This window comes from Ceratosolen solmsi, unplaced genomic scaffold (assembly GCF_000503995.2).
Source record: "Ceratosolen solmsi marchali unplaced genomic scaffold, CerSol_1.0 scaffold3, whole genome shotgun sequence".
Classification (NCBI taxonomy): Eukaryota; Metazoa; Arthropoda; class Insecta; order Hymenoptera; family Agaonidae; genus Ceratosolen; species Ceratosolen solmsi.
The window spans coordinates 564,201-588,920 of record NW_011948428.1 but is presented as its reverse complement, the minus strand read 5'-3'; the positions used below and the strand labels follow the sequence as shown (position 1 = coordinate 588,920).

Below are 24,720 nucleotides of genomic sequence, written 5' to 3'. Positions count from 1 at the left end.
AAAAAAAAAAAATATATATATATATATACTGATTCCGGCTTGACAATTAAGTCGTGGGATTTTGTCGATTGAAAATATCGAAGATTGACTTTTAATCTTTATAATATAAAGATGTGAAAAAGATTTGTAATAATTTTTTTACGCTCAATGTAGTAACTGTAATTTAAATATTTGATAGAAGGATACTCTTTAAATAAATAAACATGATTTATAGTGAGTGATATGTATATAAATTACTCGCTTCTATGTTTTATATCTATAATGAAAAGAATCGTTTGTACTTGAGAGTTATGTGAAGTATTTAGGTATTTAAAGAACTGAATTATCCTGCGAAAAGGAATCTTTCAATACACATATTTCCTGTAAAATGTGCGAGCACAAGCTTACATTACGCTATCGCGCTATCAATGCCTATTAAAAATACATATTTTACATAATATGATTTTCAATATTGTTTACATCTACGGCCAATTATCTAATTACAAATTGATTTAATTAAGTTACATATTAAAGCTCGCATATTCATTCGAATTTCATTCAAAATACACAAATAATACAGAAATTTGCAGACCCATGTATTTATAATGTTTGTGGGGCATTATAACTGTATTCTATATATATATTAATGATTTTTATATATATATATATATATATATATATATATATATTTAGAATAGATAAGCAATCAAAAATCGATTACAAAACTACTGTAAGTTTTGTGCTCATATCGCGTTTCGAGTTCGACACCAAATAAAATTAAAATATATTCAAACATAAGACGACTGTATATTTTAATTTTAAATTGTTATAAGGATTGTAATTTAATAATTGAAAAGCATAGGTACGCATGAAACAACATAATTATATAAGAAATTACAATTTCATCGAATCATTATTCGATTAAATCGAATTTATCCAACGAATATTACCTCATAAGGTGTACATAAGGCGTACATTATCATTGTAATCGGGCAATTTATCTAATAAGCCACTGGTATTGCTTATATAAAAATAATTTTGAACATTTGCCACGTAGTATTACGTACGTATGGTTCGCATTTAATTGTTAAAGTTATACCATCGCTAAATTGCATCTACTTACTCCTGTCTCTATGAATTTATGCGAAGACCCAACTAGAAACATAAGCTCGCGCACAATATTATTCATGTAAGTTCAATGGCGCTCACTCATTTTATTTACTTTACTCGTATTTCCTCTCGATTTACAATCGCACCAGCCTCGATGGAAAATTCTTTTACATTCACCGTACTCCAAGCCAACAAATACCACTAAAGAAATGCCCGTGCTTCTCAAGCTACCAACAAAATATCACGAAAAACAGCAAGAGCACAAAAATCCAAGGCCTCAAAGTATAAAGCCAACGAGAATCTCGACTAGATATCAAGAGGTCGTTTGAGTAGAATTTCAAACCCGCATAATTTGCATGAAAATACCGGATACGGGCCGGATTGACGCTTTTGTTTAAAAACTATTGAAGATAAACTCCGTTAAAATGAGGGGATGATTGAGCAGTATAGGTGGGAAAGTGTCTCGTAGCGAGGCACGAATGAACCAAGATCCTTAAACAGGACTCGAATCGCAATATACGTAAATAGCGGCGAGTAATCATATCCCTGATGTAAAGTGCGAAGAATAAGACTGGCCAAGTAAGTACTAGCTTACGTCGCTCGATCGCGCGAAAAACTCGCTACCATAGCCTGAATCGAGACAATGTCTCGACTCATCGACGTAACGTAGCCCCGGCTACGCTCGCGAATCGGGGAGCTTTATGATCGAAGAATATGTGCCCTTTGATGGACATGGGCGCCAAAGCGAGCCGGAAAAGCCGTATTATAGGCGTAATAGTCCCGGGCCCCGGATTAACCTGTCATCATACGGGCAGTGCGCACAAAAGAAAATCGAGCGGTGCGGGAAGCCGAGATCGCGTTGCGAAACCCGAGTCGCGATTATACGCCGAGTGAAACTTTATAAGCGAAGCGGGTGGAAGTGCAGGTTACCTGGTGTCGTCTGCTGCGCCTGATCGATCGTTGGCTGGACGCCATCCTCCGACTCCTGCGAAGAGTTGCGCCAACTCTCCTGCTGGCCACTGCTCGACTCGTCGATCCTCGACAAGGATGTCGCCTCGGCCGCAGCCTCTGCAACCGCAAGAAACAAAGTTTATTAGCGAGACTCGTTTATTCCGAGCTGCTGGTGGATTTTTCGAGCATCCTGGGGAACTCGGCCTCGACTTGGATTAGATTCGATTGGTAAATTTATTAGGCTTGGTCGATAATGCCTATGTGCTTTGTTAATTGTAGTAGCGATAGGTCGCCTGGAGAAGTGTGAGTAATCGATGTATTTTAATCGGTGCACTCGGATTGGGGGAGGTGATTCGTTATATTCTATTTCGGTAAGTCGGCATGCTTTTCGACTTAGCACCGCATAAAACAATTTGTTATTCATGGTATATATAAAAGTAAATAGTGGCCCCTCGTAATATTTGAGTCGATGTGAATTTATATAAATGCATGAACAATTGGAAATTTCAATAACTGTAATTTCACGTAGGATATTTGAAATTCCGATGGATCCGATCCACATGCTTTAACGCGTCAATCTATTGCAAAAATCTATTACAAAATTCTATTGTGCCCTGGAAACATATTTAAGAATCAAATAGAATTACGTTGAATCAGCATTATCGATATTTTTATGATAATTTCATTTGCATAATCGAGGATATTTTCAAGATTGCCGGGCTATTTTTTTCTTCCTCTTCTTCTTCTTCTTCTTCTTCTTCTCCTTCTTCATTTTCTTCTTCTTATCCTTCCCTCTTCTTTGTCTTCTTCGGTGTAATTCATGTGAGTGACGTTAGGAAAGTCACTTTTTCTGTAACTGATTGTCCGTCTCTATAATCAAGTTTGTTCTACTTGTTAAATATAAGCTTTGAAGAATGTCAGAAATTCTTTTAAGCGCACCAAAAGTTCAAATTTCATATTAAGAACTTTTGTAACTAGTGTTTTTGTTCGGTCGAACGTTCTTTTCAAAATCATTCTTATCAAATTGAAAATTCTTCAAATGTACGGAATATTAACACTATGAATACATCAAGAAATACTTTATCTCCTTTAATAAACTCTTTCATTTTTAATAATAATTTGTCCATACATCGTGTTAAATTGTATGGATTATTGTAATAATCCTCATAATAATATTACTATGTAATATAATAATAATAATACGTTTATCTGTATATAATCAGTATGCTATTTTACCCGCTGAGCCGCCAAATATAATAAAAGTTCATAAATTTTTAACAATAAGTTTTGAAAATTACTCCGAAACTTTATTTCAACTGTATAAAGTGGAGCATATAACAGTACAATCGTAAAATATCAAAATGTGATCGTTTTTTAACAAATAGCATAATTTATCTGATCTTAATGATCTTTTATAAAGGAGCTAGTCGTTGCTCAAGATTATTTGGCGTATTTGGCGTCACTCTGTCAAAAAATAGAGAGATAAAATTCAATTGAAAAACTAAGAATAATATTACATTATTTGCTTTAAACAATCAATTATATTCATTATTTAAGAATAACGTAAATACTTGTTCACCTCCGTACTAATACTCATGATGTGTTAATACGCAAATGACGCCCATTAGGAATATTAATTAATAAAATAAAACGTTTCAATTCGCGTTGATATTAATTCAATATATCCTTTAAATTAAAAAATTTTAACGCAATTCGATAGGATTAAAAGAAAAAGAAAGGAAAACATTTATAAATTTTATATAAATTGGTATACGAATGGCTGCATAAATAAAGTCTCGCACAATAGGATTTAGGCATCGCTGCTTCTTATAAATTTATTCAAACATTGTAATTCTACGATTAGTCGGATCGTAAAAGCAAGAATCGCGTAAAAACAAAGTACTAACCATAAAGAAGACGTCACGCGGTGCGATTACAAAACCTGAGAAAGGCCCGTTAACAGACTGAGGGTGAATATTCACCAAAAACATAATACAGTCGTAGCCTCGTAGCAATGGTGAACGAATGAAAAGGAAAGGGTGAAGTTAATTATTATACGAATGCGTCAGAAATCCGTAATACAATAGAAAGTTTTTAATCATAATGAGGGATGCAGTACGTATTCCATGTAATCATAACCAAAACATATACAGTGGAAAGTTCTTTTAATATTCTTCCACTTTTCGCGATAATCTGCTATTTTAAGTCTTTTCACCCATTATGCAAGATTATACGAGTCATCGCTTAAAACTATGAGATTCCCAATGAAACATATCAAAGATATAAAAAGAAAAAAAAAAAGAAAAAAAAAAATTTTCCATTTGCGAGCTAAGTCCGTCGAGAATATAATTTCACGTGCCTATAAGCGATATTTGCTCGCGCTACGATGGAATGCCAACTGCACACGACAATAACAATTACGCGCACCATAGATAAGCGTAGCGCGCGAAAATTGAAGAACAAGCTTAAGAAAAAGTTCGCCAAGACGTCAAAAGCAATCATCGGCGCGCGTGTCATCGAAAAGGGATGACTGCCTGACAAGTGGCGGTCACCACCCCACAAATCACTCTCAAATCCACGTCCGCGACACGTCCGCGGGCCAAACTAGGTTAAATTCTCTCGGCCGAGTCCCCTCGGCATCTCCCCCACAACGGCACTCCCCGCCAAAACAATAAAAATACATACGAGATTCACGCCTCGTCCTATAAACGATGCTTGCCTCGGTTTTCATCGTCGTTGCGGCTCGACATTCGCGACTGACGTGGCGCCACACGGATTCAGCCTCTTATCGTAAGGGACGAGCTCTTATCGCCCGTGAGCTCGTATCGGCCCGGTGACTCCGGTGGTAAAGTAAGAGTGGGTAGATGCGGGCGCACCTGCCACCTCGCGAGACTATTCACTTAGCTCAATTGGTGACGGCTTCGAACGCACCGTCGAGACAATGGGAGGCACGACGGAGTCGCGAGAGGACACCGCTTCCTTCCTTTCTTTTTTTCTTTCTCTTTTCATTTTCTTTGCAATCCCTCCCCGCCCCTATACCGTTACGACGAGGACGGCATTGTCACGCCATCGGTTAGCCTCCGCTTATTAGCGTGCGAACAGCTTGCTAGACAAGACACGAGGATGATCTTTATAGCGGGCCGTGACAATTGCGAGCCCGATAACGAACGACCTGGCTTGAGAAGATGCGAAGGTCTCGGCTGGTTGATATTGATCCTTCTTTTGTATTGGGTGGTTGTAGTGGCGTTAAGGATGACGGAGGGATCTCGTGGCTGAAGGAGCTCGAACTTTCGAGTGACTCGGCGTCGTAGCTCCCGGAAGGGCGGAGAGAGGGCTGCCAGCCAAGCGAAGATTACTTTCGAAATTTTACTTGCGAGAGAATCGAGAGGGTCGACGATTCGTCGCTCTTGAAATATCGGCGCACGATGCACGGATTAATGCTTGACGCCCCGAGATTTTGTAACATCGTCGTCGCGATAGAGGAGGAACGACTGGATAACGAACGAGGGAATCCACGAACGACGAAAATTGTCCGAGTGGACTGTTCCGTTACGTGAACTTCCGTTCTTCGAGTCACCAAATATTCATGAACTCCGGAAATGTTGACCGAGTTTTATTTGATTTGTTTTTTGTTTTTTGTTTTTTGTTTTTGATCGTTTCTCTCTTTTTATTTACTTTTCAGGCTAAAAACTATTTATATTTCAAAAAATACCATGTCCATACTCGATTTTCCAAAATCAAATACAATAAGTGGGACGTATCTTTTTGTTTATAAGTGCGGTAAATTAGGCTAAAAATTAATGCGCTGGCAATAATGAAAGCAACGGTTTTCTTTGTTCTGTTGTTCAAGCTTTTTATTTGACAAGCTTTAACGACCAAAGTGCCCTCGCAATTCAACGTTCTTCTATTGTTATAAAAATTTCAAATAAACTTATAGCTTTAATTAGTTGGAGAAAGATTGGGCAGTTTTATCATTGTAAGTCTGTAAATTGGAAAAATCCAATATATCTCGATGAAGATTTAAGCTAGATTGGCATAAGAGCTTAAGTGGCTTAATAATGCAAATTTATTTAATTAAGAAATCAAGACAAGTCAGCCCTTTCGTTAATATATAGATGCATATGCGCTAACCGGTACAGACAGACAACAATTACACATAATATACATAATAAAGAAGGCTTTTTACATAATGAGAAAATTTGTATAAAAATATGACTGTCCCAAGCAACAACAGGAAATTATTTAAATATATCGCAATAGACTGATAAGATTTAATACCTGTGTGGACACACTAAGCGTATTTGTTAACGATATGGGCTTTCTATACTAAATTACAAACTTTTACTATACTTCCTCTGAATTTTTCACAAGATAAGATTATTGAAGTTTATTCTAACTCTGACTTTTGTATGATTATTCTCGTGATAGACACACACGCTACACTGCGAGCTAACACTAACTTTCACACGCTATCGAAATATGTAAATTTATGCGTTTTATAACAAAAGAATGACTTGAGAAATACAGCATCCGTGTAGCGCGTAAAGTCAAAAATATGTTTTTAATTGATAGTTTTAATTAGCATTCGTGAATTTACAATTTCTTTTTTCTCTCTTGTTTTTTTTTTTTTTTTTTTTTTTTTTTTTCTGCCTTTCTATTTTTATCTATCTAATCACGCTTATGTGCATTTATTCCCATTAATAGGGACTACTGGAATAATGCATATCAGCATATTATTACTTGCATACAATTTATGTACTGTCGTGTGCCTGTATTATGTAATTATGATTTATGTAGGAAAATGTTATTGTTGGCTGTTTCAATTGTTTCAAGTATTAAATTCAAATATTTACTTTATACAATAAATTTTTTCTTTTGTTTGTCTTTGCTTTTGTTTCAATACAAATATAAAATACAAGTATTTCTAATTAAATCGATTACTTTAAATACGCGCAAAATATTTGACTTTATAATATAAATGAAATTTTGTCTCAAATCACACCGATGCATACGTACGCACATAAACACGCACGTACACTAGTGCTTGAAAAAAAATTTCTGACTACACGCATTTTACTGCCCTTAAATGCATTGCAAATAATTGAAGGTAAATTTTATTTATATTATTGAAAAAATATCGTCGTAGCATTACGAAATGTTATTCAATTTGAATCATTGCAATAAATCAAGTTTGCTTTCACTATGAAATCTTATCTTTCGACATTTCATTTGAAAAAGAAAATATCATTATTTGAAGTGGTAGAACTGTATAACTTATTTATAGCTATCTAGCATTTTCAAAAAGATAAAATACGAAAAAATTAATTGAGATATATCTGCTACGGTAATAAATTTACCTCTGCAAACATTTGCGGTAAAAGATGTGTTTTACAACTAAATTTAACTCAACTAACACTATTTAATTATAAAATTGTCCTCTCCAATTTCACCAAAATTCACGAGCTGCATTATTATATGTGAGTGATAAATCTAATTTTAAATAGTTCATGAAAAATATGCATATACGTAGTCGTGCGTGAAAAACCAAACGAACAGTCCATGTACTTTATTATTATCCTTTGGGATAAAATTAGCCAAATAATATTATCCAAAGTCCATTGTATCGATTCAATCGGAGGAAGAGAAAAAAATGATCGTCAATTGTATCAGGGATAATAAAAGTATCGTGAGGCTTGGTTCCAATAATTATTAGCCTTGTCTGTTAAAGTTTATTCTGAAAAGGGAGAGACTGTAAATAGGAAACAAAAACAATTAAGGACTATCGTCTTTAAAGTGTAGTTTCACTTGATTTAGAGTTATAAACATCGATAGCACAAGTCTCAAAAATTACCTTTTCTAGATAACAAAAATTCGTCTCGCCGACAACTATAGGTAAGTTTTTCATAAAAAGTAGGCCACTTTTTCAAAATTATACGCCATCTTTCGATTACACTTACGTAATACGAAAAAGTACATAGTTGGTTGGGTTCTTTTAATAATAGACTCGTTAGTAATCTTTTGATTTCATTTCTCCGAGAAGCTCGAATCAACCGAGTAGCAATACGGCCGACCACTAAGGTCAAACTTGTCATTTCTAAGTGAAATTAAATTTAATATAATTAAAATAAATGAATTCATTAGAAATTTGAAGAAAGTCAAATTTACAAAGTTATTTGTAATTACTTGGTACGTTTTATGAATGTACTAAGTATTTGCTTAACTTTTTCGAAAGAAAGTTGGTATTGTAGCTATAAATTTACTCCAAGAAGTATTTCATTACGATTAAAAAAGTTTTCCCATTAATAATTATCACATTTACTTTGATCGAGGCGATATCGGGTCCCCGATTTCAATAATACAGGAATTATTTTTTCGTACGACCTTTTAAGCAGAATTATTGAGAAAAAAAAAAAAAAAAAAAAAAAAAAAAAAAAAAAAATAATTACGTAAAAAGATAAGTCATCGCAAATAATAAGTGATTTTTCAAGAAAATCGTACACGTATTCGTAATCCTTTAAAATTTTCCAAGCAAGGCAATCATCATTATTCTTCCGTTATTCGTTAATAACTCAACAAAATCATTCGCTCCCAACCTTCCGAAGAACCAGAGCTTCTCATTGACATCACAACTGCCACGAGGCAGCTCAGAATGAAAAATATCGGACAAAAATGCTTAAGCCGCTCAATATGCTCGGACCCAAGGACATTTGAAATCGTAGGAGTGCAATCGGCTCGCTTTTACTATTTTTGATCGTATCGCCGGCAAAGATCGATGGATACGTAAGTTGTACCGGAGTTGTAGTACCGAGGCGGATACTCGTACAGCAGGAAAAGCTCCGATGGCAGTCTTCGTGATAAGCTTAAGCTCCGATGGATCCATTGCTCGTGCTTACCTTTTGTCAATATGACTACGTGAGCTAATGAAAGCGCATCCCTTTTCTGGGCTCTTTCTCTTTCAGGACAATGGACATGTTGCGATAATCGCCGGCCAGCCCGAGCTTTCCCCGCTCAAACTTAAGACTCGGAACCTGCACTTCACCTAATGAATCTTAACTCCACGTACTACCCGGTAAAAGTGCATTTTATGGTCACGAATTTGCTCGCTCCGTTGAACAACCACTGCCTTTATACTTAATGTTGTCTCAATCAATGTTGTCGGATGCAACTGCGCACTCATGTATAGGTGTATTTGCCGAGTGTATTATATAAGCTTCTTAGAAGTAACGTGAATTTGGCTTAACGTTCTCGATTTTTCGGCACATTTTATTAATTATTTTTACATTACTCATCATCGGCTACCTTATTCTCTGGCCTTCCTTTCACATTCCCAGTCGCAGCATGACGAAACTGAAAGGCTTAACAAATATTTCGGTGTATGCGCTTTATTGCACGAGAAATGTTCATATTGACAGAGAACGATACCATAATACGTCAAATACACATTAACCTTTTAAATTTCTGTTAAGTTCACATTCTCGTTAAAAGGCGATGATTTTTTTTTTTTTTTTTTTTTTCATACAAATTTCTCTCAATAATTCTGCTTAAAAGGTCGTACGAAAAAATAATTCCTGCAGCAATGTAGTTTTTAAAATAAATCTGTTTTTCAATGCGTTTATGAAATATTATTATAAAATCAATGTACGATAATCTAGTAAAATACCTAAGAATGTTCACATTGCGTTTGTAAAAAAAAAAAAAAAAAAAAAAAAAAAAAAAAAAATTAAAGTCTCGTTTCGTAACGAATATCGTAGCGTAAAGTACCAAAATATTTTACCAATTTGTTTAATTATTTATTTATGTCTATTCGTCTATTTAATAATACAATTTAAATGATTCACCTTAAAGCCTTAGACCGAGCACCACTATTGTACTTTTCAGAACAGCCTTTATCTCGACATGTTTCATCCGATTTTTCAATTTATACTATAAAGTACGAAACATCGGAACAACGCTTGCCGATAAAAAGGAAATGAAAAAGAAAAAGGGAATAATGATAAGTCGCTACGCGTAGCGACTATTGAACGATAACAAGAACGGCACTCGCAACGGGAAAGGGGTTTCCCAACTTTTCATCGGCTTTCCGTATCTTTATCCCTATAGAGTTGCTAGTCGGGATAAAAAGTGAGCCGAGACGGGAGCGCGCGATTTATGAAGCACTCGCGAATTATGTAAATTGCGCCGCATTGGGTGACGCCGAAAATGGAGAGTTCGAAAAACAATGGGGACGGGACGAGTGAGCGAGCGCCACCCAGAATAACAAATACTAAACGAAGGGGGAAAATAAAGAGGTGAGAGCTTTTGTTTCGGAGAAAGAGCTGAGGCCGTGCTGACGTTATGGGAACGCCCAAACAGCCCAAGGAGTATAACGCACGAGAGTGCGAGGGATCGTGGGAGGGGGATTGAACGAGTGTAGAGGGGCTAGGGGGTGGGGTGGACACACACGTTAGAGACAATAAGTGGCTTTGTGGAATCCGAACGCGCGTGGTCATGTGGGACTCGCGCGTGCGTGCATGCAAACGAGCTTTCCATATTGTCGGATAAAAAAGAAGTTCATTCGCTTCCTTTGACGTGATTCATTGTTGCTTCTATTTATATGTTTTCTCAACTTTTTCAACTCGATCGATATACTTTATGCGGTTTTTATCGGCCTACGATCGACTCTCATTATTCGTATAAACGCCATAAGCAAACGTTTCTCTCTCGTTATTTTTCTCGTAAAATTAGTCTTAGCGTACCTGTATTCATCCATTTATAACAAAAAAAAAAAGCATAATTGAAGTCAATTTCGAGTTGAAATCACGAATCTGAACACGAATCATCCAAGTTGTCAGGATATTTATAATTTCTTTGGTAACTAAGATCTCGCGATTTAAAGGCATTTCCTCTACTTTACCGATAAACCTTCGCTTTTATGACGTTTGCACAATAATCGATTCACATTATCATTAATATTCGGCTGCTTCCCGTTAATTAATTATTCCTAGTTCTGCGTCGAGTAAATAATTTATTTTTTCGTTGCTTCTAGCACATATGACGCAACACTTGGATCGAGTAAAAGTGTATTTTTATCTGGATGTTAATGTTATGTAATGTCATGTAATGTTAATTATTCGATTGGTATCAAAACAAACGAATGATATTCGCTTTCACAAATCTTCAACGAGACTTATCAACGATGGCTTAATTCTGTTTCATCGACGGTCTTTGCATCCACGTTTTCTCACTCTTCGCAATTCACTCGCTTGTCCATCGGGTCACCTGCAGATTCAGAATAAACCAGCCTGTAAGCCTATTAAGTTCAGTGATTTTTTTTTTTGCATTTAATTAGTTCTTTAAAACAATATATTGTGTTCGTTGTATAAGGATTTGTTGAAAGGAACATTATTAATCCCTTTTCTTTTTTCTTTTTTTTATAATTTCATGTAAATTTTATGTGATTGAATGTAAATAGAATCCTTGTGGAAAATCGCACGTCCCAACACGATTATTTGATTCCTTTATACTTTCTTACTTCGAGCCTTCCTGCTTTCATTTATTCACCTTCCAATGAATATTATTGCCTATTAATGAATTTTCCGCTAATTACTCCTCAACCACAATGAGCAATTATTCTCGTGAATTATAAAAATTATGTGACTAAATTACTTTAAAGGCCTTAGTAATTTACGAGAATTTTATAAATATAATCGATACAAAGCACCGAGAGTCTGTGCTTATTGTTTATCAATACCTTAGTCTAGTCCTAATAAGATAGATTTCGCTACAATCGTCACCGATCATCTATATACGATATCACTTTCTAATTAATATCACAGCTCTCTTCAAAACTTAAGCAATTACACGGAATCTTCAAGTTCTCAACTCGATCACCTCATCAATCACTCCAAATTCCGACTTCTTATTTATGGTCATCGTACTATAATCTACCTTCCCATTCTCCACCTCATCTCTGATTTTGCATTCTATTTATTGTTCGATATCGTAACTAACCAATCATTTACACGAAGTATTCTCTTGCGTTAATTTCTGTCCAGCAACAACTTGTCGTCTCGTCTTACAACTTCAACAGAACAATACATAACTTTGTTTTGGCTACTTAAAGTCGGATAATAGTCCAAAATCTAGTTCACATAAAGTTACCTTCGCAATCCTAAAACCTCTTTATGCTATGTAACATGAAACTCAATTATCCCAATCTGCCTCTATTGCCACGGAAGCTAAGATGAATCTACCAACGAGTCAATCGTCCTCGTCTTTACAAGTTCTATCACATACGATTACAACTCTCCTGCCTCTCGGCCCCATTGGATTCTACTAACAACAGTCCAATTCAACTTGTCACTGAATAATGGTCGACGGACACAGTTACAGTTATCACGTAACTATGTTCGAAATACTTACTCATCACTGTGTACTTAGTACAATCATCCAAGTACCTCGGCAGCCTCCCTTTGTATCGCTTTAAGGCCTATGTGGCTCTTCTATAGCACAAGCGAAATATCTACTAAATCCAGTAATCTCTCGACAATTTCAAAGCAACAAACATTGGAAAATTAATCCCCTCATCATTCTTCGCCCCACAAATTATCTATCTCTTCCACGATTCTCCAAATCCTACATTGCCTTTCTCTTTCTCTCTCTCTCTCTCTCTCTCTCTCTCTCGCTCTCTCTCTTCCTCGTTTGTTCACATTTCATTCGGCGTTGGTTAACAGAACGAGTCCCGCAGATTCGTACATCGAATCACTAGGTTATATTCAAATGATCATTAAGGACTCGTCTATTATCATACGACATGCTTAACAAAATAAAATAGAATAAAACTTATTTTTAAAAACAGCCATATATAGAAAATAAATTCGTTAGTCAGAAAATATAAAATTCGTAAATCGATTACCGGTCGACGTCTTCGGCACGAAATCTTCAGGATTTATCGAAAGCCGCGTCGATCTTTTGGTACTTTCTTACTCAATATGCCCGTATTTACAGGCATACACATCTCTCTACTTAATGCAGCAATTCTTTTAGTACTCGAGCTTAAGTATATTTGAATCTCTTCTGGTCGCAATAGAGAAAACAATCTCTTCTTACTTTCAAGTAGATGCACTCCCCGCATGACTGACGTTCAAGGAAAGGAAAAGGAATAATTCTGTCCAACAAGCGCTCGATCTTCGTTATCTGTCTACTACAACTGTCATCAAAGGACTTAAATTTATTCACTTAGAACATTCGATGTTTAACTACGTATTTTCTTTGACAGTCATAGACGGATAAAAGATAAATTCTTTCGTGTAAATCAATGGTATGTGACTTTTGTCTCTCTACCCACACAACTATCACATTTACGAAATTACGAAATCACGAATTCTCAAACGGCATTTGCCATGGATGTCTTAACGTCGATCCCTAATTCAGCTCAAAATCTATAAAATTGAAGTTTGGCTAATGTTTTTACACAATCCAATAAAAACACTATTCGGAAGCTTACTGACCAATAAACTTCTTACATCACTAATTCGATAAAAATAACGATAATTTTCCACTTCGAATCATCGAATTAACCTGTACCCATCATCCATATTTATATTAACATTGTACTTTAGAGTTCGTATTATAAAAATGTATTTAATCCTTTTTAATATATGACACATTAAAAAATAGCCATACGCATGCATGCGCATATAGGCTTTCGTGGGCACATACACAGACGAGTTGTGCCCACACAAGTCTAGCACATTTGCGAGCGGTATATTCAACCGTTAGGATCAGCAGGTGCAGGTAATTTTCTGACCTGATTTTAGTGTATTACCTTTTCTGTATTAAGGTAACGATAGGATAGGTAATAAATGGATATTTTCCATGAAATTCATTGGACACCACAACCCGATGTAAAATAAAACTGTCACTGAATATACATCGATTGGTTATTAAAGCTATATTGCATTACATTACGTTACATCCTAATATTTAATTATTTACAAAAGCTACACATAATACGTTATAACAATACGTTATTCAATTAAATATTCTATAATATTACAAGTCCCAATCAGTTCTTTAAAATTAATATTGCATGCTAACAAAATATATTATCCAGAACATAATATTTACCTTTGATAAATATATTTATGCAATTCGATAACTAATGTGTAAATCTAATATGCCACCTATTTTTAATTTAAATCAATAATACTAATGAACAATATTGTTATTCCAATAAAGCAATTTGTTAATCAAAATTATCTACTTATACATTAGTAATATTACTGTCATTTATTCTGTTATTTGAAAAATCAATTTTACAATGGAATAAATAAAATGTCTCATGAACTGCGTCATATGTAAAAAGTAAATGGTTTTTATTTTATAAAACCTAAATAGCTCGGATAACCTAATATGTTTTCAGTCTATACAATATTATAATTATAATTACGGAAGGAATAAATCTTCTTGTAAAATTGACTCAACATTTTCAAACTTTACCAAACTATGTTAAACTGTAACCAATTTGACCAAATTTCATAGTTTCACGTAGTTCGCCATACTATAACTAAGTTTATTAGAAATTATCACATTTCCAGGCGAAATCCTTACACTTTGATTTTATATTTGGTACCAAGCCGATAAAGCAAGTTATAATAATACAATATAACAACGCGAAACTTTTTATAATTTTAAATTAAATAATTCTATGAGGACATAATAATAATAATAATAATAATAATGATAATAATATAACATTATAATTATTATTATAAATCATAATAACCAAAAACCTTCAATTTTGTATTCCGTAATACATTGTATAACGACTATAAAATCGATAAATATCGATACAAACTCTAAACAAAAGTAGCAAACAATATAGTTTCAAAAATAAAATAAAAGATCTAATAAAATATAATAAGCTCGTAAGTATGAGAAAGATCCATAACTTGAGTTGACGTATGACAAATGAAGGAATTAACCATAGTTAATATTACGATATGGTATAATTTAGAAACTCTTGACCTCTCATCCATTTCCATTATAATGAATATTAAGTACTTTCCATATATATTAAAATATTTAGATTTAAAAGAGTATAAGTTTCAAAAAGAATAATTAATTTACACTCTAATTATATTCTATTTTAATAATATTATCAAATTTATTTAAACTTAAGAATGTTTGAATTCCTTTTATAAAAAATAAATAATACAAATTCTCTATATTCATATTTAAACTCCTTTAAAATAATATTTTCATATCATTAGAAATAAAATTTTACTTATTAACATAAACATTGAAATATAAATAGGTATGTGAATGTAAAATTAATTAAATAACAACATATTTCTTTCCCTCATATTATATATATATATATATATCTGTTATATAATAATAATAATAATATTACACAAATTGTGAATTCATAAAGGTTCATAAAATTGAATAAGAATTGCTTATATAAAGTGAACTACATTTCTCACGCTATATTCTTTCAAAATATTTTACAATGCACGCGGTAAATGAATGAATACGAACAAATTATATTAAATTATTATTCTCCTATTGTAGATTAATTGCTCAAAGACGTAATTGATATAGCCATACATATACATGGATATTCACATACATACGTTTTTGAGCCATTAATTTACAGTGACACAAGAATTTCAATTTAATTTATTTATACATTCATATATTTATACAAATTATATTATAAGGTTTTGTATTAAAAAATTCTGTGTGTCAAAATCACATTGTTATAAATATATATTTTTTTATTTAATTGTGTTATACTCATAATAGTACACAAAAATAATTACATACTAGATATTCTACATAATGTTTATTTACATACATTTTAATTAATTATGTGGATAATATTATTTGCATATATTCATTTGTAAAGAAAATATAATATCATTTCAATCATAAAATTGTTGGATAAATAAATTTTCTTAAATACTATACTGTTTATATTATTATTATTATTATTATTATTATTATTATTATTATTATTATTATTATTATATGTATTAGCACATGTTCATTAATAAAAAATTATAAGTCATTTTATTATTGTATCACATATTTATAAGAATATATTTATAATGTATTGATAATATATATCTAAGATATATTAATTAATTAAATATAACATCATAATATCTAATAATAAGAATCTAATATCGATAAAAAAAAAATTGATAACTTCCATTTATCCAATGATCAAGATATATTTCATATCTAATGGACATTAAAACCAAATCGAATATTACGATTTTTATTACATACTTCATTGTATTAAGATACTTTAAAATTATTTTCTGAAAAACGCCATTATAGTAAGCTTATTTTCTTGCACTTTAACAGTATTAAATTAAATTTTCATTAATATAGAATATATAAATGAGCATAGATTGCTGTGAATATTCTTTTCCTTTATGCGAAATTTATAAATATATATCCATATATTTCAGTTATTTGTTTTTTTTTTCAACATTCTTGTTGTCTCGCTAATAGTATTAGTTGGTTTTACGTGAAAAATAACGAAACAACGTCATATTATTCCCAATACATTATTTATTAATATCCAAAATACGAATTGTGAATAAGACCAGCAGATAAGCAATTACGATATCAATAATCGTTATTCTCTTGGATGGATCCCGAAGGATGAAACTTCCGCGTCCGTTAAGCTCGAATAATTTGAAAGCGAATATTCCAAGTCGTCGTAAGCCGTATACCTTCGTATTGCAAAAAAAAAAAAGAAAAAAGAAAAAAAAGAAGGAAAACAGATATATGACGAAGAGGTAGACGGACGCGTGAGCTCAAATCAATGAAATCTCCGAGCACTGAATAACAAAAACATTCAACTACAAACATACCACTTACTACAAACTACGCCTATACTTTCTTCTTATATCTTTCTCTACTTATCTGTTTTTACTTTTATAAATTCTACAGATAATGCGTATAAATTCAATTTCCCTAGCTACGCTCGTGCCTCACGTGCACAGGCATTTTTGCCTGCATTAACCGCATAATCCTTCTCTCGTGGATCCATAGTTTTTTTCAAAATACATGGAAGAATTGAAAGAGATGAATGATACAGCCAATTTTTATAGAGAATTAAAAATTTGTTAAATTATTCACTTAGTTGTTGAATGAAATCATTGTATTTAACAATTGAATTATTTAGTCCCGCAATTATATTAATGTTATTGTAAAATTAAGAAATTAAATTTCTAATGCTTGTAAAGCATCGAATGCTTTGTAAAATGAAATCTTTATTAATTACGTTTAATTACATTATCCATAGGAATAAAAAAATAATCGATTGATATAAGTGCGAGGAAACTTCTTCTTTTTTTCTTTTTTTTTTTTTTTTTTGTACTAATGAGTTAAATAATGAAGTTAAATAAATAAAACTGATTTCACATCATTATATGTGAATATTTACCATTTTTCATTATATAAAAAAAAAAAAAAACAATAAATGCATCGATGGACATAAGAAAGTATTGATTTACATGCAATAAAAATGCAAGCTTTTAAGAGTAAAACAATTATGTATAGAATACTTTATATTTACAGACTTTGATAGATTTAGCGATTACATGAATAAACTATAGTTACACATTTTTAGTCGAAAAATATTAGGAAAAAGGAGACATAGTTTTAGTTTGTCATCGGTAATGGTTGATTTAAAATTAAGTAAAGTAATAAATTTCTACGATTCGTATTCTTTGATAATAACTTTGGTAAGCCATATATGTAAGCGCTATTGTATACTTCTACATTGTTAGAATTTATAGTGAAACTGTTTGGCTTCGGTGAAATTTATGTTATTCCTTTAAAGTTATTGTCAATCTTTGCTAATTCCGCTCTTATGAAATCTACAAGTGCCCCTTTCCACCCATTCTGTTAAAAACATTAAGAGCATGAATATAATATATAGATTTTATATCCTCGTTTATTAATTATGCGTATGATCACTTGGCACTGCACTTATTCACCATTCATTCGAGTAATCGAATAATATTAAATAATAATTGACAGGCTACATTGGTCGATGCTAAAAATATAGTAATAAAACAATTCAGAAGTCAGCGATAAAATTTACCGTACAATCATTGTACTTGAAAGACGAAGGTCAGCTGACTCTTAATATTAACAATGCAACAATTTATGGCCCTAAAATTAGAAAAAGTAGAAAGGAAATTTATGTGATTAGTGTTGTAACGTAATGCAGCCAATTTACGTAGCGGTAATCGGCGCTGCGAATCCCTCCTGACGCACTCGCCTAAACCATTTCGTAAATGAAATTTCCGTAAAGTGCAGAAATATATAAAGTATTCCGTTAAAAATAAACATCATTCGTTAGATTAATTCTCGGCTTCTGGGAAGGAAGTTGCAATGTTAAAAATATAAGGGATTCGAAGAAAAATACGCATCGAGGATTAATGGAACGGCAAACTACATAGCTCCCATCGGGCATCCAAGAACAAATATAAATAATCGGCGAAAGTACACCGCCGAGATTTCATTAAGATGAGATAAAAAGCCAAAGTATATGTTAATGAAACTCGGTCGGGAAATCATTAAAATCGAAAAATTCCTTAGCTTCGTAGAAGCAAAAGCAAAGTGAGCCAGCAGACTTTACGTCCCTACCCGCTAACCGACACTAGGCAGCTCCAGAAAAAGTCGCCAAACTTGTTAAAAAATCAAAGAAAGAAAAACGCGAATGCGGAAAGAGGACGAAGGGAAGTGATGAGTAAATACACGGCGACGTGTGTCGCGACGGCGCATTCGTGGCCTCGTCCTCGAGGAGCTTCCCCTCACTGATAATACAACGCAATCGATATTTGCGCCCGCGCGTTACCCCCACAGTCCACACACCCGCAAACACGCACTCACACTCGCGCAACTGACGCGCGCGCGTTAGCAGCGGCTTGGCCATTCGACTGCGGAGGCTGCGTCGATACTCTCTTTCCTTCGCGCGTGTTTAATCGCGATTTCCACCGGAAATAAAATGACTTTGCAGCCTATGGCCCGAGTTCTCGGGGGTTCGTGACGATTTGCTTTTGAGAGTGAGATTTTTCGTTGGCTCCCCCGTCAAATTGGTAACGATTTTTCAGTAATTAACGAGATCCGACTTTACTTCGTAACGCTAATGGTAGGGGGCGGAGAAAAGTTTTTTTATGCACGATTGCTAAATGTTAATAACTAATCGACGATTTCCTTCAACTTCCAATACTTTTCATTACTATTTACAAAGTAAGGCAACGATGTGAAATTAAAGATGAATAATATTATTCTAAGGTGATAAAGGCATTGACGTTACCGGCTATATTATTGGCTCATTAACGTTAAAAACTAAAGCTAAAACAATGAACCATAAGAAGAATGACTATTTATTCATGGTTAACAATATTATTGTCAATAATGTTTTAAGTTTAATAAGTCTGGACGTTGGGACGACCGAGGAAGGTATATGGGATGCAATTTCAAGCGATCAGTCTCTTCGTATAAATCGTAAATAATTAAATCGATATATAAAATTTTTCCTCCATTCATTATGTTCAATCGATAGATCCTATGTTCAATAAATTCAATAGATTGAATTTTCCTTTTTAAATTCTCGTAAATTACACGCTTCACCTGTCATTTCGCCTCGTTAATTTTTTACATCTATGGAAGAAAATAACTTTTTCTTTCTACATAATTATTTTTCAGCAAAAGAAATGAAAAGCAAGAGAAAAAAAAAGATAAAACTAATCTACTGTAATTAATTCATTAAATAGTAGAAGGAAAATCAATTAATTTGATGATAAATTTACACGAGTAATCTAACACTGTTCTGCTGTAAGATATAACGTTTGAAAATCTTTATTGGGAAAAGGAAATGTTTTCAGTGTCAAGTGGCGCAATGATAAAATATATACGAAAATTTTGTAATACTTTATTCTTATATATAATTAAATGTGCTTTATGTTCATTAAAAAAATATTAATAAAAAGATATTAAAAATTTATACTGATTTTCATATTTCGTGCCATAAAGAAGTACTTTTTTCACTATGAGAAAGAGAGAAAGAAATTGATGACAAATTAATATCAAGCAATGTCTCTATTATATTAGATGATGTACGAAAAAGAAATAATATCCAATACATAAATTACATAAATTTTAGTTACATCTACGAGGCCATACAACTATCGGAATATTTAAAATGACTAATGTGAAAGGATCCCAGATTTACCGTTGAAAAATTGCTAACATAACCTCGTAATATATTATTTGTCATAATGATAAATTCTTCCTAATAATTTTGTAAAATTATTAATAACGAAAGGGAAATAATATACTGTCATGTACCGTTCGAAAAGAAAATTAATACAATTTCTAAAAAGAAATAATACAAATTATAAGTACAAATTCGCGGTACAATTATTCATATCCATGTATTTGCCTCTCATACACTCAGTGCAATTAAGCGCATTAAACATTAATTTTTAAACACGGGGTATAAATTTATTAATATCCGTTTGATCGTTATCGTGTGCTTTTATTTAATGGATACTATGGGAAATTACTATGTTACATGACATTAGAAGAAAAAAAATCGTCTCTATCGAAATTATGCGTTAAATGTATAAAGCATAAATGTAAAACATAAATAAAGTAATATTGCCTACATGCAATTGTAGCCATTCAACTATATTTTATACATAAATTACTATCCATTGCACATTATATCTGATTTTATTAGAATAGCGAGTGCATTTGAAGCGAAGAAAATTTTTAGATATTTATCATAGAGAATTTATCGTTCCTTGATTATATTAACATTAATATAATTATAAAGACGTGCCTATAAAGAATGATTTACTTTGCTATACAACATGTCTTAATTACGTAGAATTTTCTAGTACAAAGTAAATCCAATTTAATGCTACTAAGATTACTTGACGATCGGTACTACAAGTCCGTGTACTATTTTTCACAAAAACATTTTAATCCAGTTGCGCCGTAGCAGAAAAGAAAACAACATTAAATAACCCGATCGATGTAAAAATGAGTAGTCACTTTAAATTAATGATTTGTAACCCTCTTCATCCTCTCCTAAATAACACTAGCCGCGAGAGAGAGAGAGAGAGAGAGAGAGAGAGAGAGAGAGAGAGTTTACTAATCCTTTCATTTACCATTAAAAAAATAAGTAAAACTAGTTATTATAGTAACTGGTAGGTAATGCGACAGTACTTATACCCGAGACTGCTCGTTGAATGAACATAAGCATCGAAAATATATTGCCGATGTTCAAATCTAAGTTGGAAAACAGAGAGAGAGAGTGAGAGAGAGAGAGAGAGAGAGAGAAGGAAGGGGGAGAAAAAGGAAGCGATTGATTGAATGAGCCGCGATGAATGTAGAGGCGCTCGATTACCGAGATACATTGCTCGTCGACGATGCACGAGTCGGTGAAGGACGGAAAGTCCGTTAAATTAGGGCCACTCGGTGTGACTTTGCTCGTTGATGTCTGACGTATGTCGCCGAACGTCGATGACTCGCGTGGGAAGTAAGCGAGAGATGATAAGCCCGACGAGCTGGGAAAGACAAATGCTTCCTTATCCTACCGGCTTCTTCTTATCGCCATTTTTGCTTTTGCTTTTTTCCTTGCTCTTTTTTTTCTTTCATTGTTTTCTCTTGTTCCTCAAAGTCAATTATGGAGTCGCGCATTTTTCCAGATGAGTTGCCTCTCTTGCTCCTTCTTTTTGTCGATTTAAGCGCCCTTACCCAGACTTTTTATCCGCACGGGCTTCGACTCTTTCCTTCTTGTTCGTCATGCTAATGAGGACGAGTCCATGATTATGTTATTCTACTACTCGTTGTAGAATGACACATTTTCTTTCTCTTTCCCTCTCTTCCTCGCCTCATCAAATTCATAAAAATATCTCGTTTAATTTTAATTATACGCTAGAATATGTGAGATACGTACGGCGGGTCGAGAATAAATTAACGCAAGGGTTGTTTTATTTATGCGATAATGTTGATTGTAAAATTGGTTATTTTATTCATCGTTGCTAAAAGTATATTGGAAAGCTATGTCTTACCATAACTATATTTTCTACAATTTTCTAGTATTTTGAAATTTCCGCTTGTATATATTTTATAGCTTCGAATACTTGCTCGCGGTACTTAAGATAATGCCTTGAAAATAATTAGAAATGCAGCTTTGAGCAAATTAAAAGCTTAAGAATAAATTCGCTTGAAAGGATTAATGAGGTGAAGTATAATTGATTTCGCCTCTTAGTACATATATGTTGTGTCATATATGTCATATACCCTAATAATTATGTAGTTATACTATATTTTAAGGTTTATATTTTAACGAGTTAAAGTTAATAATATCCCTTCGAACTTTATTGCCAGCAATTCTTACAAAAAAATCATTTATAAACATTATTTTATAAACGATGATTGTACTTCGCGAATTGTACTTATAATAATTAATTGCGCAAATTTAAGCTGTTAATTTCGATGGTAATAATATTAACTTAATTGATAATTAATGTTTATTGGTGACATACGCAATTCGGATTACAAAGCGCTCAAACTCGAGAACAAAATATTTACCGGCAAAATTAAAGTGCATTCACGGAATTCTCAAATAATTAAACTTTTTTAAACTCTTTTCTTACCCGACAAATATATTAATCGCCACTCCGTAAGAAATTCTTCGTGTAAATGTCATCGACGTAAGCATAGTTTACAAAATTCAACATTGCTCGTAACTAACTTGTTTGCTTGATTAATTCATCCTCGTAACAATAAACGCGCAGAAGAATAGAAAATTTGCCCGATAATGAAGATTACGTGACGAACTTATAATGACAACAAAGTCTAAATACAATGAAATTAAATATTCAAAATTTCGCTTCCAAGTCTTGGAAAGGCGGGTCGCGCGGAATATACCGCAATGTGAAAAATCGCCGCGTTCTCGTTCACATTCCACAACGCGGGTCCGCCTCGCGCTTTCGCCCGCAAATTCTATTATAAATAATCACTAGGGGCCCAGGCGTGCGAAAGCCCAGAGAAAAATGAGCAGCCCCCGACGTTAATGATGTTTTCCAGGCCGACGCCTACCACTACCCCTAGCCCCACCCCGCCGCGGGCGAGCGAGCGTGCAAGGAGCACACATACCGAGTACTCCTCTACATAAATGCCCTCCGCGATTTAATGACGCCCTTTTCCATCGCGTCACGTACTTGGCAGTGACTTCATTTTTTTTCCCTTTCCCACGCATTTTCATAATTCCTCCGCCCGTAGACGTACGTCGAGCGCTGCCTATGAGATATTTGTAATTATGCTTTATGAAGAAAATGAAAAAATTTACGCACATTGTGTAAGCGCCCCGCTTCTAGTTGGGATTGCACTATATGCGCGCGCGTGCGCGTGTAAGCCGACGTACGTGGGTGTGAGTGGGCGTATTTTTTTTTTTTTTTTTTTTTTTTTTTTTTTTTTTTTGTCGTCGTCGTCGTACAAGCAAAAGAGCCGTAAAGCTCGTTTTTATTAATTATTAAGTTTTGTTAATAAAGTATTATATATTATACGGCTTGGCACGATGTTTGCGACGCAGTTGAGAATAATATTGTGAATGTTGAAAGTTAAAGAAAATAAATCTCACTTGACTGCAGCGAGTTTTGAAATGTTTTCTTATTTAATTAATGTAAGCCTATTATGGCGTCGATGTTAATCCAATGTGCTCTATCGACATCTTAATAAACTTTGTCAAATGTGTGCTCGTTAATTTATAAACGTTGTAAAACTTTATCCCTCATTGAGTAATTAAAGTCGGAAAACATGTGAGCCCGTCGACCCCACGAGCACGATCGAAATGTGTCTTTCTAAAACTTTATTAATCTTCAACTTCGAATGAATAAGAATACGAATGAACGAAGAAAACGAATTTAACCATGCAAAAAGTGTATAGTAAATGTGTAAGTGTAAATAATGTAAGTGTATAGTAGTGTATAGTAAGTGTAAAGTACTCTAACTCGTAAACCTTCGTTCAAATGGTCATCCAAATGTAAAATTAGTCGATTATTTAATTATAATTGCCACGTACTTTATTTTATATAGGTATTCTCTAATTCATTATGAATGTACGCAAATAGCTGTCATTGTCTATTAATGCGACAAAATATTGAATTCTTATTAATTTTTACTATTTTATTATTAATAATACAAATTTATCATGTAAATTAATGAGAAATACTGGTAAATATTTAACATTTGATACATTTCCACCTGTATTTAATCACTTTAATGAATTACTGATTATATATTGCATAAATGTAACTTAACTTTATATCATTGAAATATTATTATCCTCCTTGTTGACATTTCTTAATTGTAATTATAATAAGTAAATTAATTAGCTTATAATTTTCATCCCTATAATTTAAGCGTATTCCCTCTAAAATTAATATTACCTTCCCGTCGACCGATCATTCGATTTTCTTTATCAGAATACATCACAGAATCAAACTCATTTTCACAATGTACCCACAACATTTTTTTTCCCTTCCCACAAACTTAACTAAAGCGCCTCAGATTTTTTATTTATGACATAATCAATTAAAATTCTAATAATATTTTTTCTCATTTTTCATACACAATAAAGCCACTTAA

The 24,720-nt window shown here is 33.2% G+C and overlaps 1 protein-coding gene across 1 annotated transcript in view; it reads right to left on the bottom strand.

Annotated features, from left to right (window-relative positions):
* LOC105363680 (ankyrin repeat and KH domain-containing protein mask) overlaps positions 1-24,720 on the bottom strand; it is an 84,021-nt gene that overhangs the window by 6,986 nt on the left and 52,315 nt on the right. The window contains exon 2 of the mRNA XM_011501430.1: positions 2,020-2,157. Within this exon, the coding sequence (XP_011499732.1) occupies positions 2,020-2,157 (138 nt within the window). The remainder of the gene's footprint in view (positions 1-2,019; positions 2,158-24,720) is intronic.